This window comes from Sipha flava, unplaced genomic scaffold, assembly GCF_003268045.1.
Source record: "Sipha flava isolate LNK unplaced genomic scaffold, YSA_version1 236_pilon_pilon, whole genome shotgun sequence".
Taxonomy (NCBI): Eukaryota; Metazoa; Arthropoda; class Insecta; order Hemiptera; family Aphididae; genus Sipha; species Sipha flava.
Window position 1 is genome coordinate 851,778 of NW_020272878.1, and position 21,758 is coordinate 873,535.

A 21,758-nucleotide genomic window follows, 5' to 3' on the forward strand; every position below is an offset into this window, starting at 1 on the left:
CACTATACTATATTAGTGTTCATCGCATTATTGAGTATTAATTATTTTTACAAAGAATTTTACGTGGAAATATCGAAGTACTTGCTCTCTTGCCTAGCTAATCGAATATTTTCCAAGTATTACCGTTTACCAGCATCATCGACAAGAATGTATAGAAATTAGAGGTGCACATTTCATTTCCAAAATCCGTTCCCCAAATAAATGTAAAGATAAACTATAATTAATATAAATCAAGATCATAATGCGCAAGTATTTCATTGGCAGTTGTATACATTTATATATTTGGACGGTGCAGCGCGGCGGGCACTTCCACATTATTCCACGTTACCCGCACCATAACGAGAATAATAATTTTTCTTGAAAATATGTTCAATAATAAATTATTAATAGCCAATAGGTACCATGAACAGCTTTGAGATACATACAATATACATGATAGTACATACAATTTGTATAAAACAACGGTGCTGGGGTAAAATATTCATTCCCATGGGCCATAATGATAATATTCGTGTTATTAATTCTATAAATAATATCTTTATAATTTTAAATCATTGTTCAAAAGATATTAGATTTGAAACAAGCTGTAATATTAGCCGTACATTTTAAACTAATCGGGACCGATCGGTCCGAACCGGACTGGACCGATTTGATTATATTTTAGAAACCGGACCGAACCGAAATTATAGTTTAAACCTGGACAGGACCAAAATCATTCAAAAAAATATTGATTCGGACCGAATCGATCCTTCACCTATTTTTATACGATAAGATCGGACCAGACTGGACCGTGCAGAGCACTAGTTTACATAGATAGTATATTCATCAATCTTTTCAAACCGCGACTATCCGTTGAAACGCTGTCAGTATATTTAGCATTTAAACATCTATTAAATTGATAATTTAATAATTTTTAATTTTTTTATCTACGACAGTATATAAAGTATCTCTCGGCTACAAAGGCCATTGAGAAATAAAAACATATTTATAATTTATTGATATAAAAAGGTTAATTTAGAACTTTTTAATAATTTAGAAATAATGATGAAATTAGTTATTGAGCTATTGATAAAATTGATTACAATTAATATTCAATTATTATTATTTTAAAGGGTAGAACAGGATTGCATACATTTGTCCTTTTTGGCAACACGATTGCGTACGTTTGTAGATAGGTAACAAAAAGAGGAGGTAAGAAAAATAAATTAACACGATTGCGCATGAAATTGTATGCAACGTTGTCAAATTTACTATTCACCGCATTATATCTAAAAAAAAAATAAATAATATAATATAGAATACATATACTATATATAACTACTTCTAAAATAGTTCATAAAAAAATTAATAATAAAATAATAAATAAAATGAGATTAACTAAATAAAAGTGTGGGATTTCAGTAATAAAAATCACTCACAATTTAATTTAATTAAAATAGACACTATATTATATAAATATGTATGTACAAATATCGATACGCGTTACAATTGCGGAGGAATTGCCGAATATATCGCGGAGTGTAATTCACGGTGTGTCGCGGATTGTACTCACGGACTGATTGAATGAGCGTCTGACCAGCCGGTTTATACATATATATATATGTTTATATATCGGCGTCGATTGTCTAGAACATTCTCGAAATTACCTTAACGAGATAATCATCGCATATTCTAGAACAGGGGTCTCCAACCTATGGCCCGCGGGCCGAATCCGGCCCGCCAAGGTTTTTACACCGGCCCGCCTAGCTAATTAATGTTTTAAAAATAATATATAAAAAAACATTAATATTAATATTAATTTTCATTAGTTTAATTTATTTTTTATTGAATTAATTAATAAAATAAAATAAATTTATTATTTTTTTTCTTTTGGTATTATTCATAACAATTTATGTTTGTAAATATATACTAACACGAATAATAGAAAAACTCGTCAATCACACTTATCTGCCTAATATTGTACTCAAAACTTACGCGATTGTCAGATAAGATATGATCGACTTTTTCCGTTGTAATAATAATGCTATCGAACGTGTGATCGACGGGTTTTTCTAACTGCGTGAGTCCACTGTAGTATATCGGGTGTAATTTATAAATTATGTAGAATCAGTTTTTATGATTATTGTAGTTAAGTGTCATTTATTATCGAGTGTAGTGCTCTGTGCTGTATTAAAATAAATATGAGTTTAAGTAAAAAAACGGAAAGTCGATACAGAGTGCCGTGTTTTTAACAAAAAGTGGAATAATGACTATTTCTTCATTGAACAAAATTATGTTGCTTTATGTGTTATTTGCAAGGAAAAGGTTGCTGTTTTGAAAGAATATAATATTGGTAGACATTATAAAAGCAAGCACGCATCTACATATAACGACCTATCTGGTTAACTACGATCGGACAAATTTGAAATCTTAAAACAGAATTTACTAGCTCAACAGTCAATTTTTATTAAACGGTCATGTCAAAATGAATCTCTCGTAAAAGCAAGTTTTCAAGTAGCCCGTACTCTAGTGATAGCCGGAAAACCGTTTACTGATGGCCAAATTGTAAAGGAGTGCATTTTGAAAACAGTTGAAGAGATTTGTCCCGATAAAATCAATTTATTCACCGGTATTAGCTTGTCAGCGAATACAATTGCGCGACGTACCACAGATCTCGGAAATTATATTATTCGTCAATTAAAAGATATTGCTAAAAGCTTTAAATATTTTTCAATTGCTTTGGATGAATCTACCGAAACTTCAGACTCAGCGCAGGTGCTTTTATTCGTTCGCGAAGTCAATGAATCTTTTGAAATAACCGAAGAATTGGCCGCCGTCCACTCAATGAAAGACTCATGTACTGGTAATGAAATTTTTTTGAAGGTAAAAGAATCTATTTTTACTTTGGGTCTTGAATTTAGCATTTTAAAAGGCGTAACTACTGATGGTGAACGCAACATGTGTGGAGCACATACAGGTTTGGTTGGAAATATTTGTAAAGCTGTATTGGAGACTGGTGCAGCAGCACCAATGGCTATTCACTGCATAATACACCAGCAAGCTTTGTGTGGGAAAAATGCACCAATATATGAAGTTATTATGAATATTGTTGTGCAGAATGTAAATTATATTCGAAAAAGTGCTCTCAGTCACCGTCAGTTTAAGAACTTTCTTGCTGAAATTGAAAGCGAGTACCCAGTATTCCCTATCATTGCGAAGTTCGTTGGCTCAGCCGAGGTCACGTCTTGAAAACATTTTTTTATCTTCGTTCAGAAATCGACACATTTATGACAGAAAAAACCGTGTTATAACTGAGTTAACTGATTTAACATGGCTATGGAAATTAGCTTTTCTCGTCGATATAACTCAGCTCCTTAATGAGTTTAAAGTTGCATTTAAAGTTGCAAGGAGCTAACTCGTTAATTTCAGATACATATTCCTACATTAGAGCTTTCAAATTAAAACTAAATCTATTCACAAATCAATTAATAGAAAAAAATCTTGCCCATTTTCCAACATGCAACAAATTCAAACTTGAAAATTATAAAGAATTCCCTACCGATTTTGCTGTTGGAGTTCTCACCTATTTAAAAGAGCAGTTCCAGACCCGATTTAGAGATTTCAAAAGTGCAGAAGACCGTATTCGAATTTTTGAAAATCCATTTGCATTAAAAATAGAAACTTTACCGACAGAGTTTCAGCTTGAAGTTATCGAGCTCATATCAAACAACAATTTCAAAGACTATTTCAAGGAAGCTAGTCTCCAACAATTTTACGCCATGTTGCCAGAGGAATCATTTCCAAATCTCAAAAAACATGCGCGTGAAATGATATCAATATTTAGCTCAACATACTTATGTGAGCAGACATTTTCAAAAATGAAATATATCAAATCTAAGTACAGAACTAACTTAAGTGACGAACATTTACAAGCGACGCTGCTAATTGGAACCACAAAGTTTGATGCAAACTTTCAAGACATTTTAAAAGACAAGCAATTCCAAACGTCTCACTAAATAACTTACTCTTATCATAATAAAACGAAATTTTGAATTATAAAATAAAAAAATTATATAAATAAACATACATTTTTTAAATAAATCTTATTTATTATTATTTATTGCTCAATTTTATAACCTATCTATTTTTCTAAAAATGTTGGCCCGCGATGCCAAAGCGTATATCAAATTTGGCCCGCGGTAAAAAAAGGTTGGAGACCCCTGTTCTAGAACATAGGATTTCCCCTTATCAACTGACAATACTGTAAACAACTTGGACGATTCGCGGTGCGTTGTTTACGTCACCACAAAAGAAAAATAATTAGTAAATAAATTATTTGAAAATGCTTAATTTGGATTCCTTTACATCTATAACCTACTACTTTTACTGAAACTCGGAAAATACCGTATAACATAATGGAAATAACGAAATTTCGTTGTATCTGATATATTTGATATCATTAACAATAAAAATAGGTAATAAAAGCGATAAAGTACAAAGTATTTATTAATTTTTTTAATTTCTCTCGCATAGGCATGTGGTATACCCCAATACCGGTATGAAAATTGGCATCAACGTTTAGAACTTCGTACGAAATCGTGTAGCTTAAAAGGGTATCGCCGATAACGAACGTACACAATAGTGTTTTACCCATCTTAAATGGATCGTACCGGTAGAAACGGATAGTGTGACCCGGCACTTTTGGAAAAAAATTATGATCTAAAAAAAATGCATAAAGCGGGTGACTATGTTTATAGCCTACCTTCTATATTATAAAAAAATGTCGAACACACGAAAGTGTAAATTTAATTAAATGTAAAACTCTAGGTACTCCTACGCAGGGCCCCCACATACAATTTCGGGCCCCTATACTAAATGTTTGTCCGGGCCCTTTATAAAACTTCTAAAAATACAATTTACTATTTATATATATACATAACAATTATAGGAATAGTATTTGTTTTTCATTATACCAATTCAAATTCAAGATTCATAAGTAATTCAACATTAATAATGTCTATTTTATTTTTTTATAAAATATTTTTTTTTAAGTTAAAATTTTATTTTGCAGGATTCGAGCTTGGCGAACTTAGTAATGATATCGTCAAAATTGATTGTCGAAGCCAATCTATTCATTTCTAGGTAATCATTGGTTAATTCGCATTTTGAACTATCAAAATAATATATATAATATTATTTTACAATATTATGTAATGTAAAATAAGTATTTCTACTAAAATTTCAAAAATTACAAATAAATTTCAACAGGCCCACGAGTCTTTAAAATAACCGGGCCCCTGTATTCAAGGTCCATCAGACCCCCCCCCCCTTGTGGGGGCCCTGCTCCTATGACTCTTCTAAGTTCTCATTACTCATATTATGTTCTTCGAAAATGAATATTTATTTTTTTTGCCTTTGATCATAAATTTTCGTGCCAAAAATAAAAAAAAATGTATCCAATACGATACACGACATCAGTAACCTAACCGATTATCATGAACTGTCGATAAATGAACAAATACCGTAAAATCGTGGATGGTAAATTTTCTAATTTTTTTCTAGCTGTCAAAATCGTGTTTCCGACACGCTGAACAAACGCACTGGCATCATACGAAAATAAAACCATGGTTAGAAAATTGTCGTAGATAACGTTGGGTTCTATCGCTGGATAATCTTCCTCCACACATATTCGTTCACTGTTGTTCTTATAATTTTTGTATACATGTATCAAATTTGCTTATTATGTCTGTAGCATAGATTGTAAATATTCTCTTAACAAAAAAAAAAAAATAAAATAAAAAATTGTTGCGTACATGGTGTGTAAACCGGATTGATCGTTGTAACGACCAAACCAGCTTCGATGGCACCCAACGCGGTTACGGCAAACTCCGGAATGTTCGGCAAGAGTATGGCCAGCACTTGGCCTGATGTCGTGCCTCTTTTTTTCAAAGAAGCGGCGAACCTCTCGCTCGACAATCTTGCTTGGTGGTACGTGAACTTCCTGTTGGTGAGACCGCACACCTGAACACGCCAAACAATAATTATAACATCATAAACGCGACTGCACAGTGACGGCGGGGGGGGGGGGGGGGGGATAGATCCACCATGACCTCTTTTAAATATTTATATTTCATCCATATTATACATAATATAATATATGTATTCATCTATTTTCTATTTAAAAAAATAAATATACTGCACTTATTAGTTATTATACAGTCTCTAGGCTGGAATAAAATTAACAGTTTAAACATAAAATACTAAAATATTAATTGAAATAAACTTTTTAGGTTTTTTTCATTTCTTTTATAGTTAAATTATAAGAATGTAGAATGTAACCTATGGAATTTAAATTTAGTACTTAATGCTTAACATAATATATTATATTATTATATGAACTGTGTAATTATATTATTTTAGAGTCGTCTCAATGGTTTAGCCACTATGGCTGTTCATCGTGAGGTTGTCAATATAACTGCAGACTAAGTACTGGATGAATTGGCAATAAAACCAGAAAAATACATTTAATAATATAAATATCATTAATAATAATTATTAATATCAATATAATATAATTTTCATGTTTAAAAATAAAGATTTTTATATATAGTGTTTGTTAAAAAATCAGCTACATCTCCCTCCATGACAAAATTATTTGATCGCCACTACGGTCGCATCACTATTGATACACATGTAATTCCATTTCCCTGCGGTAACCTGATCGCCGATAACCTCATTGCGCGATACTACCGGGCTCCTTCGCGGAGGTGACATTTTATATATGAGCTGTAAGTGTATATTGAAGTTAGATAGGAAGTATAAATCATTTTCTACGTCCATCTCAAACTTATTAAGATATATTTTATTACTATTATTTTATGCCAATATTATTCGTTAATTCCGTACTTTAAATATTGAATTATAAAAATATAACTAAATTGATGGTAAAAAAAAAAGAATAATATCATCTAAACTTAAAGAATAAATAACGGTCCAGTCCAATTGTGCTTATTAGTAAAATGTCTGAACAATTATGTACAACGTTTATATAATACAGATAGGACACGGGAATAGGATAAAAAATAAATGGATTTTTCTTCACGCTTAATGGAAGTAGAAAGTTCTATATAAGTTCATTCAATCCATCAGATAATGTCGTTTAGTTGGCACTTTGGTGCAGTGGAGTGTAACTTTTTGGCGTACTGTTTCAAAAAAGTTAATCATCGGTTCTTATTTTTACGAGGAACGTAAAAGAACGATTTTTGATGGTCAAAAGTGCTCGTCCCACGGACAACCTTAATAACTTCTTGAAACCAGAGTTGCGCAGAAGAAGGCGAACCATAAATTCGTTGAATGTTTGATTTCAATAAGATGGAGTATCTCATTACACTGTCACCGTCACAATGAATGTCGGTACATACAATTTTCCACGGCCGTCTAATCTCACGTTTTAGGGATGTGTTTTATCTTAAGTCACGTGTTTATGAACCATTTTGGATGACATTAAGGATACAATTAGAGTGGGAATTTCCATAATTAATGAAGAATCGCTTCATCTTGTTCATTCATTCATTCATCGTATAAAGAATATGGACTTCATATGCCTGTTATTATTTTAAAATAATGAAATAGCCCTTACTTACATATAATAAAATATTAATAAAATGTTTGTACGTCAAAAATATACTGAGTTACGTCTACCAGTTGTTGTACCTATTCTCGTGGCCCATCTGTATTTACACCTTTATATACGTGCGTACTGTGCATATGTGTATGTTTTTCTGGGTAAATGCATTTTCAATTACTTGTTTCAAGAATCTAATAATTTTTCTTTTATTATACATTTTAATAATACGTGCGTAATTCAGTATTACCAGTGTTCAACGCTAACTTAAACAACAGTGTATTATAATATTGTAAGTACATAATTATTAAGAACATATTTTCAATGAGGTCAGCAAAAAGCGCTCACGCAACATTTCAAACTCTGCAGTCATTTTTTAAATATTTGAATAATACTAACTTACATTTTATATTCCATCAGTACTATTTCTTGTACACGAACAAGAGAACATTATTATTTTTTTTATGAAAAATAATTTTGTATTTAATTATACACGCGCATACATTACCGTATTTATCATATAATTCGTATAACTGCAGTAAACTCCACATTTGCTCCGATTAACCAAAGCAATATAATAATTATTATCAGCTAGCTTAGCGGTTCTCAAACTGTTTAGAGTCACGCAATTCCCAAAACAAAAAAAAAAAAAACCAATCGTGCCTCAATAAAATACTATTATTTTTTAAATACAAGCAAACTATTGTCGATCTATAAAAAAAATATATGGTAGAACAATATACTATATAAATATTTACCTTGCGCCTCCCATTATATAGTAATGCAAATCATCATTGTTTTATTTTATTTAATTAACCTATTCGACGGGCTTACTACAAATGTTACGATGTACAGATCTAAAAAATTGTCAATTTATGGTTAAATTAAATGCTCTAGATTTAAAAGACAAAAATCAACGTCGATACGGATTTACGCGAATGACACTAAATCTATGCCAAAATGAATGAAGAATAATATTTGTGCCGATCACAGCTCCCAAACTTAAGAGTTCAACCCTCAGAATCACCAAATCAGCACCCTAGAGGTTGAAAACATTTTGTTCTATTACGAAAATACGTACAATACAGCAATATGTGATATTCTTATCGATATTTGCACGGAATATAGAAAATATATGAATAATATTAAAACTGGTTAGGCAGGCCCGTATTTAAGGGAGGGCTCGGAGGGGCAATTGCCCCTGGCGGCAATATTGAAATTAGGTTTAGGGGCGGCAAAATATTGAAATGGTCAAAAATGTAAAATTTATTTGTAGCTCATTTTACTTAATGAGTATGATACGAAAATATAATATATAATAACTATAGTCTATTAGTCTATAATAATATAATTATACCAAAATAGATTTTGAATATAGAATGTACCTAATAAAGTTTTTATTCGTTATCAACTCGAATATCAATAAAATGATTTGGTCAAACATAAGACTATTGATGTTGTAAACATATGATTCGAATTTAGTTCTACGAATCGTAGACTATGAAAAGTACTTACTAAAAATAGAAAACATACAGTTGTGGTATTGTCATGATATAAGGAGCTACGACTGCCGATTATTGACAATTTACACTGCTATTATTATAATATTATCGATAACAAAAATCAAAACACAATTATTAGTGAATTATTCGTGAACGATTGATTTAGTGCTGTACAGACGCAGTGACCAGTGACGTTGTCTGTTAATAAATCTATTTAAACTATACATTTTTTTTTATTTTTATACTACGTGTGTATATTCAAAACAGTAGGTAAGTATTATAATTTATCATTGATTTTAAAATATTATAAAACCAATAGTATAATAATAATTAATATGGTAATTAATATTTATATTGTAGTAAAGACTATTATGATTAATTATTTACAAAATGTTAAATTGTGCTTTAATTCTATATGTTCTTAAGAGTTACGGAATATTAGTTACGATATATTTTTATTATATAGTAGGTACTTGTAACATTATTTTTAAGAAATTGATTTTTCTCATATAAGTCACGGATTTGCATTCTGGATAGGTAGTAGGTACATTTTATAATTGTAATAATGTTTTATATCTTATTTAGTCATAGCTCCAAGAAGAAATAGGCTTAGTGGGGCTGAATACAAGAAAATAGCTAAGCTCAAAGAATTTAATTTGAATAAAGTTGTTCAAAAAACTATTAAAATCGACACAATGTTCAAAAGTAAGTATTTTATTTATGTTGACTGTAATAATAGTATGAAATTTATATGAATACAAAATAAGGTTAATTTTTTTTTTTTTTTAAGAAATTAAATATTACACTAAACCAATCCTAATGATTATATTATTACTGAAATTTAAATAGTTAAAAAATAACAATTGCTTAAAAGTTAAATATTATACTTCAAAATATATGAATTTTCTTATCAGGTAGTTTTTAGTTATTTTATTACTATATGAATTAGGTATTCATGTATATTGAATAAAAAAATGTATTGTATTTAAGTTATGGTTAAACACAACTAGTATTTTTATAATTTTTGATTATACCATTATATATTTCTACTCAGAGTCAGGTATGGTTAATAAATCTGCTGAACAACTTCAAACTAGCCCTATAGCTCTTTGTGGTAATTTGGATACTGAACAATTATATGTCGGACAAAACAATATTTCCATAGAATCAAAATCTAGTGAAATAGTCAAGTAATATTTAACAATTTAAGTACCTACCTAGTTTTAATTTTTTAATAATTTCTTTTATATTCTAGTCCTGAAACATTTAATCCTCAAGCATTAGTTGTAATCAATGAACAATTTGTAGATCAATCCAAAATTGACCCAACAGTTGTTCGTTTTTTGAATTCTGACCCTTCATGCTCAGAACAGTCTGAGCACATAAATATTTTATTAGAACCAAATTCTACTGATATACCTGGGTAAAGTTGAAACACTAATTCAAATTATTTTTTTTAAATAAATTCTTACTTTACTTCATATTTGTTTTTATTTAAGATTGGATCCAGCATTGTGGTGTATAAATGATCAAATGAGGCAATATATCTGTAAAAATGGATTTAGTCAAAATCTAGATGTTAAATTTACAGCTTCAAAAAGATTGTACAGTGTTGTTCAGAAAGGGCATTTCCGCAACTATTTTAGATATCTGAATATAGATTTTTTCAAAACTGTTTTAATCAATGGTGAAACATGTCAAAGAGATTATTTATCTTATTCTGAGAGTACTGGATCAATTTATTGTGTTCCATGTCTCTTATTTGAGAATAAAACTAATTTTTCAAAAACAGGATTTTCAGATTGGAAACACCCTAAAAAAATTTCTTACCATGAAAATTCACCTGAACACAAACTATGTTCCTATAAAATGAAAGAACTTGCATCAGATTTAAGTAAAATAAATACAAAACTAATGCATCAAATAGAAACCGAAAAAAAAATATTGGATTAGTGTACTGACCAGAGTTTGTTCGGTTGTTAAAAGTTTGGCAAGCCATTGACTATCATTTAGAGGTGATGTAGAAAAATTTGGATCATCTACTTCAAACACTGGCAATTTTATTATGATAATGGAATTACTTGCAGAGTACGACCCACTTTTATCAGAACACGTTTCTAAGTATGGTAACCCTGGCAAAGGTAATACTTCCTACTTATCATTTTCTACTTATGAACAGTTCATTAAAATCATATCTGAAAAAGTCATTAATACCATAGTTGATGAAATTAAATCATCGAAATATTTTTCTATCAGCATAGATTCCACTCCAGATATATCAGACACTGACCAACTGTCTTTCGTTATTAGGTATGTGCTATCGAACGGTGAGCCAATTGAAAGATTTATTGGTTTTTTAGAAAATGTTGGACATAAATCAGAAAATCTAGCAGAATCAGTTTTATCAGTTTTAAAAAAATATAATTTAGATGTTTGTTATTTGAGAGGTCAATCTTATGACAATGCTAAAAACATGTCTGGTATTTATTTAGGAGTTCAAGCAAGAATAAAGCAAGTTCGCCATTAGCTGATTTTGTACCATGTTCGGCGCATTCTTTGAACTTAGTTGGATCGTGTGCTGCAAATTGCTGTAAAGAAGCAAATGATTTTTTTCTTTTTATTCAAAATATATTTGTATTTTTTTCTTCATCCACACATCGATGGCATAAATTAAGTCAATATTCTATCTCAACTGTAAAAAGTTTATCCACCACGCGATGGTCAGCAAGAGAAGACGCTTGCCACAGTTTAAAAAAAAACTGGAGTTCTATAAAACAAGTATTAGAAGAACTAATAAATGATGATTATGAAAAACCATTTGTACGGTCTGAAGCCAGAGGTTTAATTAGACAAATGAATAAATTAGAAACAGCATACATGACTATATTTTGGAGTGATATTTTATATACATTTAACAAAACTAGTCTTCTATTACAATCTGTTGATATTGATATAAGCACTGTAGTTAGTTTTTATAATTCGTTAATTGAATATGTTCAAACTTTACGATCAATGTTTAATGATTATGAAAAGTTGGCAAAAACTTTGTTTGACAATGATGACTTAATTCCTGACTATGAACACAAAAATAGAAAACGTAAGAAACGTAATGATGAATCTATTGAACCAGATGCTATTTTCAACGGACGCGAAAATTTCAAAATTAATACCATTTACATTATTAGTGATAATTTAATAGAAGAACTAAAAAAAAGAAAAATTTCTTATGATGATATAATATCTAAATACTTATTTTTCTTAAATATTATTGAACAAAAAACCTCAGAAGTTCGTGATGGTGCAAAAAAAATTAAGAAAAATATACAAAAATGATTTGGATGAAACATTTGAAAACGAGTGTGTTCATTTTCAGAGCTTGCTTAAAACAATTAAAAACCCTCCAACAAATATCATTAATATGTGTAAATTTATTAAAGAAAAAAACATAGAAGCTATTTTTCCTTATGTTTATGTAGCTCTCCGAATGTTTCTATGTACTCCTGCTTCTAACTGTTCAACGGAAAGATCATTTTCCACTCTACGAAGAATTAAATCATATTTAAGATCAACCATGTCATCTGAAAGATTAAATAGTTTAGCCATATTAAACATAGAGTCATCTATAACCAAAATGATTGATTACAATGATATTATTAAATCATTTGCATCAAAACAATCTCGCAGAAAAGTTTAAAAAAGTTATGAAGTTCTAATTTAATATTTTTATTTTTAAGTTGTTATATTATTTTAAAGAATGTTTTAAAAATTGTTTTAAGTAATATATTGGTTATTAGTTATACAACTTATACCTGAGTTTTATTTTATATTAATGTACCTCCTATTTACTACTACATATTGTGTAATATCAATAAAGTAATTTTTTTTCTTTTTTTTTGGTGGAGGGGGGAGGCGGCAAAATGTATGTTGCCCCTGGCGGCAATTTTTGTAAATACGGGCCTGTGGTTAGGACTATAATGTTCAATCTGTCCGTACACTTGACACATTTTCAATTTTAACATCATAAACAAATCATGTTTCTATCAACAAATTCACGATGCAATTAAAACATAAGATTATATTTCACCATTTTCGAAAAGATTGATGGAGTAATTCCGAAGTAGTACAATTATTATGCGATAGTGCTATTACGGTATTACAGAAACCGTAATAATAATTGTTTATTCGCGTGCTGCCCACGAGTTACGGCGATCACAGAAATGAGCATTGTGAGTAATTCTTATGTTGAACAAATCACGGACATCAATAACTCTGATATTTTCGGTACGAGTAATATTTATAGTTTCTTGCTTAGAGTAGGAAAAATGAAAATTGTTTTCAAAGGAACTTACTTGCAAGCATTTTATTTATGTTTTAGTAGTGTATCATTTCACTGAATGCGTTGGTCTTGTCGAACCAAAGAAAGAATACGAATTAGTTGCCGTTTTTTTTTCACGATCTATTTTATTTACAGTTTTACATGATGTATATGCACACAAAATGTATCTTTTTATAAATATTAGGCACTGCGTGATAATACATTATCGTTGAAAATATTTTTGTCATAAATAACGCATCGAATAAACATAATGTAAAACAACAACCGAAATCGAAATGCCATCAGCCCATGAATCTGATAAATACTTTAAAACAATTTTTAACTTGTATCAATAAATGTTTTTCACGTGCATTGTGCCTATTCGATAATGCTAACGTCTTATACTGTACAATAACCATAAATTATGAAATATTTAACATACATTAATTAAATTTAATTAAAATTGAATCGTTTCAATTACTTGGCTCTCTCCAGTAAAGTAAAAGTAATGAAATACTAAAATTGTTAAGCAATCATGGGAAAATCACAATTTTAGATTCTTATATAATGATATGTTTTTAAAGGATAGTTTCGTTGGTAAAATCTCAACTTGCATAAATTTTTTTAAACCATCGATAAGATATAGTCATAATTTCATACTAAATAATATGTTAATGACTAAAATTAATGATATGGCCAGATTGATTGCCGAGATAGTAAAACGAATACAATTTAAACATTTGGAACAACTTATATTATTTTATGACTACATGCGCTTCTTTCTGTTTTCGAATAAATCAATACAGTATAGTCTTCAAATGTTTTTAACAAGAATGAGTACATTACACAAATCACACGGAGTCGAATAAAACCTCGATACTGATGTATGTCGATTATTTCATTTTAAATGGTTTCCAGTCAATAGTGATTATAAATAAATCTCATTGGATATTTCACACATAATTATACTGACATTGTGTTTATATGAATACAATCATGCATAATATTATAAATACATAACATAAATACGAAAAATATTGATTTTAAAGAGTGTATATATTTCCATCGCTTTTACTTTTTCATCCTCTCCCTCTCACCCTTGGTATTACAATACAAATAGGTAGTAATTATATGTATAAAGTTTATATATTATGTATGTATAATGCCTACGTAATTTTTACTTATAAATATAGCGTGATTGTTTTCGTTTTTATTTTAATCATATTATGTGTGAATCGATCAAGGAACTACTAAATGCATATTTTTATTAATTATATAATAAATACGCCCTTCAATCATTATTGGTTAAACTAGTGTAACCAAAACGCATACATTTTTTTAATCTTATAACATTATTAACTATTATCGAAGCACGTATGTATGTTTATATATACTATAGCGTATACTGCAAAATTTAAGGATAGTAAGTTGAAAATTCCCCTCGATAGTTATTCGTATTTTAGTTAGTTTTTCAGCAGATGTGCGTCCGTCCGTTTAATAAACAAAAAAAAATGCTTGCGCTTATCACATACAAAACGTGGAACCCAGGTGCAGTATAAGAGTCAATTCCGTCGACCAAAGGGGAGTGTACCTACTCTCAGCTGTGTACTGAATCACGTTGTAGTTTTAATTTCAATGTTTGTGACGAAAATACTTTTGCGTTTCGTGAGGCACACGCATGCGCACGCACGCAACACTATAACAAACGACCGTGTGGATAATATTTGTAATAGGAAATATAATAATTACATGGATTGCATGCCAATGGTGCAGTGGCGAAACTACGCTCATTGAGGCCCATGGACACAATTTATTTGGAGGCTCTATATTTGTTATCCAGCTTTCTAAACATTAAGCTGTTTATTTGTGTATAATTAGAAAAAATTAAAAAAATATTAATTGTAAATCAATATTACAATATATATAAATTTGCATATTTTTATATAAACATCATGCTTTTAATGCTGGTTATTAGACTAATATAATAATACGAAAATCAATGAAGTTTTTTAAGTATTATATGAGTTTATTTGTTAGGAAAAAAATAATATTACAACTTAAAATTATTAAAACGAATTACATTATATTCACTTTTTTAAATTTTATATTTATTATTATTAGTTAGACATAAATTAAGAGGGATAACATTGCATATTTTCAATTGATTGTGACTTAATATCGTCTCGATTAAATGCAAAAATTATCATAAATAACGTTTTCATGTTTCGCTGCTTTTTAAAAATATTCTACGATTCCCAAGGAAGGCGTTCCTCTCCAGTTTGAGAACCGCTGTCAGAAGGTATACTACATATACGTAGTATACTCCTACGTTATTTTGAAAATACCCGTGTATAGACATGGTGCGTTAAATGAAAAACCTCGCAGTCTAGCGATGAACGCACTACATTTTTGTGTTTAACCATTGATTTCATAATATATTATTGAATCAATTGTATTACTTAAAGTTTGATTTCTATAAAAAGTTTATAGTAATCAGGGGTGAACTGGCAGGGCGGGTAGGTTGTTATACCCCCCAGGTCCTCTAAAAATGTTATGTTTGAGCCTCAAGCTATATTTGCTTGTTTAACACGAGTCGCTTGTTTGCTAGTTTGTAAAACTTATACCCGCCCGGGCCTTCGGGGCCTCAGTTCACCCCTGACTGTAATACTAAAAAACTAAGTAGTACTACTCGAAATTATTAATTTTTTTCATTTTCATTTAAAAATGTAAAAAATACATGAACATTAATGAAGCCCTCTAAAATCCATCTTGATATCAAATTCAATTTCATTGGGTTTATTAGGAAAATTATAAAACTTCACAATTTTATTTTTTATATCTTATAAGAATTGCTACATTTCACAGCACAGCACATTTTATAGCTCATTTTAACGGGATAAAAGTTATCAGGAAAAATTAATAAACAAAAAAATTAAATATGTACTGTTTATAGGTAACGGTATCATTTAAATGTCATAAATTATATCATGAAAATATGTTTTTTACTAGTTTTGCGCTTACGTTTACGAGTATACCATATTACCATGCTATGCGTCTATGCGCTATACACTAAAATTTGCACGTAGAACACCTCGAGCGATTGTGTCGGTCAGGATGTTATCTACTAGTGCTCTGCACGGTCCGTTATAAGGACCAGATCGAACTTCAAATTTTATCAAGAGACCGACGTCGGACCAAACCACACTTAAACATTAATCAAAGACCAACATTGGACCGAACATGGCTTCATATTATTTTTAGACTGAGCGTCAGTTCGATCTTAAAACATTTTGGATCGTTTATGGACCGGTTCGTAAGGATCAGTCTGTATTAGCCCAGACCGTACCATATGATGCGTTTAGTATTACACTGCACTGGACTACTCGACTTTATAAATAAATATATACCTAAATTTGTAGGTTTTTTCCTTTTATTTGTTTATAAAACAATATCTGTTCTGATTCTAATATCTAATTTTATGTTCCATGATTGGGACCAGACTGATTTTTATTTTTATTTTTTTTTTTTGAAACCGGACCGGTCTGCAAATAGTTCATTTGATCTGAGTACTGGACCGAACTATTCCAAAAAATCATTGAACCGGACCAAACCGACGAATCAATAGTTTTTGTATGTTAGGACCGGACTGATTAAGACCGGACCATGCAGAGCACTAGTATCTACACTGCGTACACTCTCAAGTCTCAAGCACATCGCAGAGAAGTATTAAATGTAATTAGTCTTACAGGTTTTAATTTTTTCATTATTTTTTAATAAATATACAGTTATTATTCAGATAATTACTATGAAGAAATTGTTGATGGTATACTATGTATTTAGGACGCTTTCAATTTATTTAAATAATTTTAATTTCTGTAAAAAATAAAAATGTAAGCATTTAAATTTGTTGTTAATATTTATAACCCTTTCCCACTACCACAAGCATCGTCTATATAGTGAAAATTTGTCAGCGTAGTATATATATTGTCAACAAAATGTATGGAAACATATCTAGTTGTATACGACTACATACTATACAACAGATACTCCAAATATGATATTGGTTCTATCTGTTAATCGGTTAAAATCTATTATCTAAAATAACACAAATTCCGTAAAATAATTTAAAATATCGTTGATAGAAATATAGGTACCGATCTAAAAAATTACCGCACGGTGAAGTCCATCGTTTTCTTTTCTATTTTTTTACTCTTCAGAATACATAAAAATAAATATTTCAGGTTATACACTGTAATAAAATATATGATATAATTTCATCATAATATGTATTTTATAAATTGTACTAGTTGACCCGACAGACATTGGCTTTCCTTAATTATGAATATTAAATTCGAATTGGTATAATTAATAAAAATAATATTTTAAAAAAAGTGTTTTTTTTTTTTTTTTTTTTTTTTTGTTGCACGTATTTAAATAGTTTTGTTGATATTCCGACACGGGAATAGGGAACATAAACTGGCCATCTGAAAAACATGGATTATTAAGATTGATGCCACAAACACTTAGCGACTGCCCTTGAGATTAATTTATCGACATTGCAAATGCTAGCCGCATTGGAAATTGCAACCGTTTAAAGTCGAATGGCATGCCATTCGGAATCAAATTAATCCATGAAATCAAAACATCTTCAACTTTGTTCTTCCCTTTCAAAATTGTGGTTTCGATGACGTTATTTATTAATTTCTTTACCGCAAGTCGGGTGCCATTACAAAGAAATGGCTGATTTATATTCCCCAACATAATGTTTACCAATTCGATTTTAATTGCAGATTATAAGGTGGTAATCCAGGCAATTCCAGCGAATTTAAAAACTCTATTGGATAGTTTACAACATAATCTTAGTTCAATCAATTTGTATGTCATTAATTTGCCACCTATCTTATTTGGATTCTGAAAATTAATTTTGTTGACATCAACGTTTTTTGCAGCCAATATAACTCTTTTGCTCAATCATACATGATCTTTGTAATTTTGAGCAATTGTTTGGAAAAAACTTTTCCAGATTGTCGTTCGTTTTACAATTCGACAATATTTAATTTGAGCGTTATAATGTATTTCCATAAAATGGATGACTTTAAACATGAGTCAAGTTCGTTGGCTGGCGTTGATCATGGTATTACTGGTAGTGTTTGACAAAAATCACCTGCCAATAAAATCATTGCACCACCAAATCGATTTTGGTTCAATCGTAAATCTTGCAACGTGCGGTTTAATGCTTCCAAAGATTTTTTGTATGCCATCGTGCACCTATTCCAAACTATTATTTGCTCTGCTACAACACTTTGGCCATCACACAATTTCTCATCTTCTGTTTATATCCTTGCTTGATATCTCTACTATTGATAAAGAATTTTTTGGAATTAAATCTGTTATTTTCAATTTCTTCAATCTTCCTCTTTTCTCCTTGTCTTTTTTCCCTCCTAAGCATTTGGTTAGTTTCTATTTTGCTAGCCTTGTATCGTTTTAAATGTTCATCTGTCAGACTCTTAATGCTATTTCTCTTAGTTTATTTCTTCTGTCTACAGTTTCTTTACATTTTTCATTAAACCAGTTTTTCTTTTTACTATTTTTTCTTATTCCTAAGCAATTCTTTGCACTATTTATCACTGTTGTTCTTATCTTTTTCCAAATATGTTCTACATTTTCATCTTCATCATTATTTTCATTATTAAATTTTAGTATTTCATGGTGCTTTGTATGACCGTACTCATTCAAGATACGTTCTTTCGCAGACTTTTCGATACAGAATTTTTCTGACACTTTTCCTTTATATTCTCTCCACTGCATCTGTATCTGCACTGAATCTCGATAGTCTTGTTATAAATTTTGCAATGACTAAGTAATGATCAGAATCCGCACCCCTAAAGGTTCTGATATTTTGTATACATCCTTAGCGTCTATTTAGTATCATTATATGATATTTATTTAATTTTGTATACATCCTTAGCGTCTATTTAGTATCATTATATGATATCTATTTAATTTTTTACCACTTGGTTTGAGGCTATCCATTTTTGCTTATGGATATCCTTTCTAGGGAAATATGTACTACTATACCATTTGTCATACAGAAATTAATTAAACGGATACCATTTTCGTTGCTTGTGTTATGGAGACTATCTCGACCATTCATTGGTCTATATACCTCCTCGTTTTCTACTTTCGCATTTAAATCCCCAAGAACTATTTTAATGCAATAATTAGATGTTATATCACTTATCCTGTATAATATTTCATAGAAGTTTTCTTTGACATCATCTCCTTTGTCTTCAGTAGGCGCGTAGCAATTTATAACTATTAGGTCAAATATGCGTCCTATTATCCGTATGTAGCATATACGCTCATTTATTGCCTGGAAATTTTTAACATATGGTAAGATATTCTCACTTACTACAAATCCTACTCTATTTTCGAACTTTCCATCTCTATTTCCATTATAAAAAATAATTTTATCATCCTTTCTGAGGCTTACTTCTCCGGGCCATCTCACTTCTTGTAGAGCTAATATAAAAGAATTATAATTTTTAATGGCGTTAAGCATACACTGTAATGCCCCAGATTTATTAAGTGTTCTAACGTTCCAAGTGTCAATTTTGAAGCCAGTTTCCGTTTCCAATCGTTGTCCAGTTCTGTTCCAATTCCGAGACTTATTTTGTGGTTTCTTAATATTGTTTTATTTTACGGTGTAAGGTTGTTAGTCCTACGATCAACTTTCCATATCCTGGGAAGATGGGAGCTCGGGGCCCCAGGTTCGCTAAACTCGTAAACACTAGGTGTCCCCCCTGAGGTAGCAGCACGCATTCTGTCAGTTATATGTCAAACGTCAAAAGGTTACATTAAAAAAAAGTTTACATTGCCCAAAACGCTAAGATTAGTTAGAAATAATTTTATATGATGGTTAAGTATTCTTACATTTTTTAATTTTCCATGCAATTTTCTTAATTTTTTCTTTCGAAAGAACCTTTTCCTGACAATAACAACAAAAAAAAGATTTAGCGAAATCGGTCCAGCCGTTTACGCGTGATGGTGTAACCAAGGGAAATAGGATTTATTTTTATATACATAATTACACACACACACACACAAACACCGGGTATGAGGGTTTTAATTTATTCTTTTAAAACGTCTCGCAATCGTGACGTAACGTCACCACTTACCAACGCATCTTTGTCAGGCCATCTTTCCAAGTTCCCCCAAACGCCTTCGTCCAACAGACAACTTGGTATTTCCACGTCCGAAAACGGTGACCGGATCACTTTGGATTCGGTCCGTTGTCTGTTCGGCTGACTTATGCCGTTATTCAGGGCGAAACACGTCCTTTGCCAATATCCATGGCCTATGATTCGACCACACCGTCTAATTAGTACCATGGTAAATCAGCTACTTCGTCTGAAACACAAATTGTTCGTAATGAAAAAAATAATACCAAAGAAAATAAGTTTATATAAGTACACAAAACGAAAGTTTATTAATTTGATTAATAATTAATTTATAATCAAGAAATCTGACAAACAATCGAAAGTAAATAAATTAACTAAGTTTTTTATAAAAATTAAAAATATACTTATTTAGAAATTCATACTTCCATCAATTAATTTCAAAATACTATGGTATCAGTTATCATTTTAACGACAGTTAATATTGACTATAAATTTTAAACAATGATACACTTGAGAAGGGCTTTCAAGTGTACTTTAGTGTTATTGCTCAAATTGTTGAATTTATATAAGTTTTAAATAATTTAGGGATACACTTATAACATAAACTTTCATACTACCTAATTATTTAACATATAATTGTAATTCATATAATAGTAATTTTACATTGTTTATGATTTTCTAGAAATAAATAATAATTTCTGTAAAAATAAAAAGTCATAAGAAAATGATTTTATTTATTCCTATCTAGAAATGTTTAGCTATAATTAAATATTGCAACTTTTGAAGTTAATAATCGCTTATATACATAAATATCATATATATATATATATATATATTTTTTTTTTTAAATAGTTACATTTTGAAGTAAATTCATTATTATTATAATTTATATGAAATAACATTGTACTGTATCTCATTTTAATATATTTGCTAGTGAGGAATTAGGTACAAATAGTAAAACAAAGGAAAATGAATTAGAATTTCAGATAAAAATTCCTGTTGTGTTTTATAACTTAAGTTCTACCTTAATATTAATGTTACAATTAATTAAAATTTATGCAGAAAAAGATACATATTATTATTTTATAATTTGAATAAAAAAGTTTTCATTTAACATTATTTGTAATGGAATTAAAGAACTCAGTAGTTGATTCATT

General features: G+C 30.0%; 1 protein-coding gene across 1 annotated transcript in view; it reads right to left on the bottom strand.

The window, feature by feature from the left end:
• LOC112683793 (4-coumarate--CoA ligase) overlaps window positions 1–21,758 on the bottom strand; it is a 74,918-nt gene that overhangs the window by 12,087 nt on the left and 41,073 nt on the right. The window contains exons 2-3 of the mRNA XM_025554944.1: window positions 20,599–20,830; window positions 5,793–6,000 (exon numbers count right to left, since the gene is read on the bottom strand). Of these exons, the coding sequence (XP_025410729.1) occupies window positions 5,793–6,000; window positions 20,599–20,811 (421 nt within the window). The 5' untranslated portion in view covers window positions 20,812–20,830. The remainder of the gene's footprint in view (window positions 1–5,792; window positions 6,001–20,598; window positions 20,831–21,758) is intronic.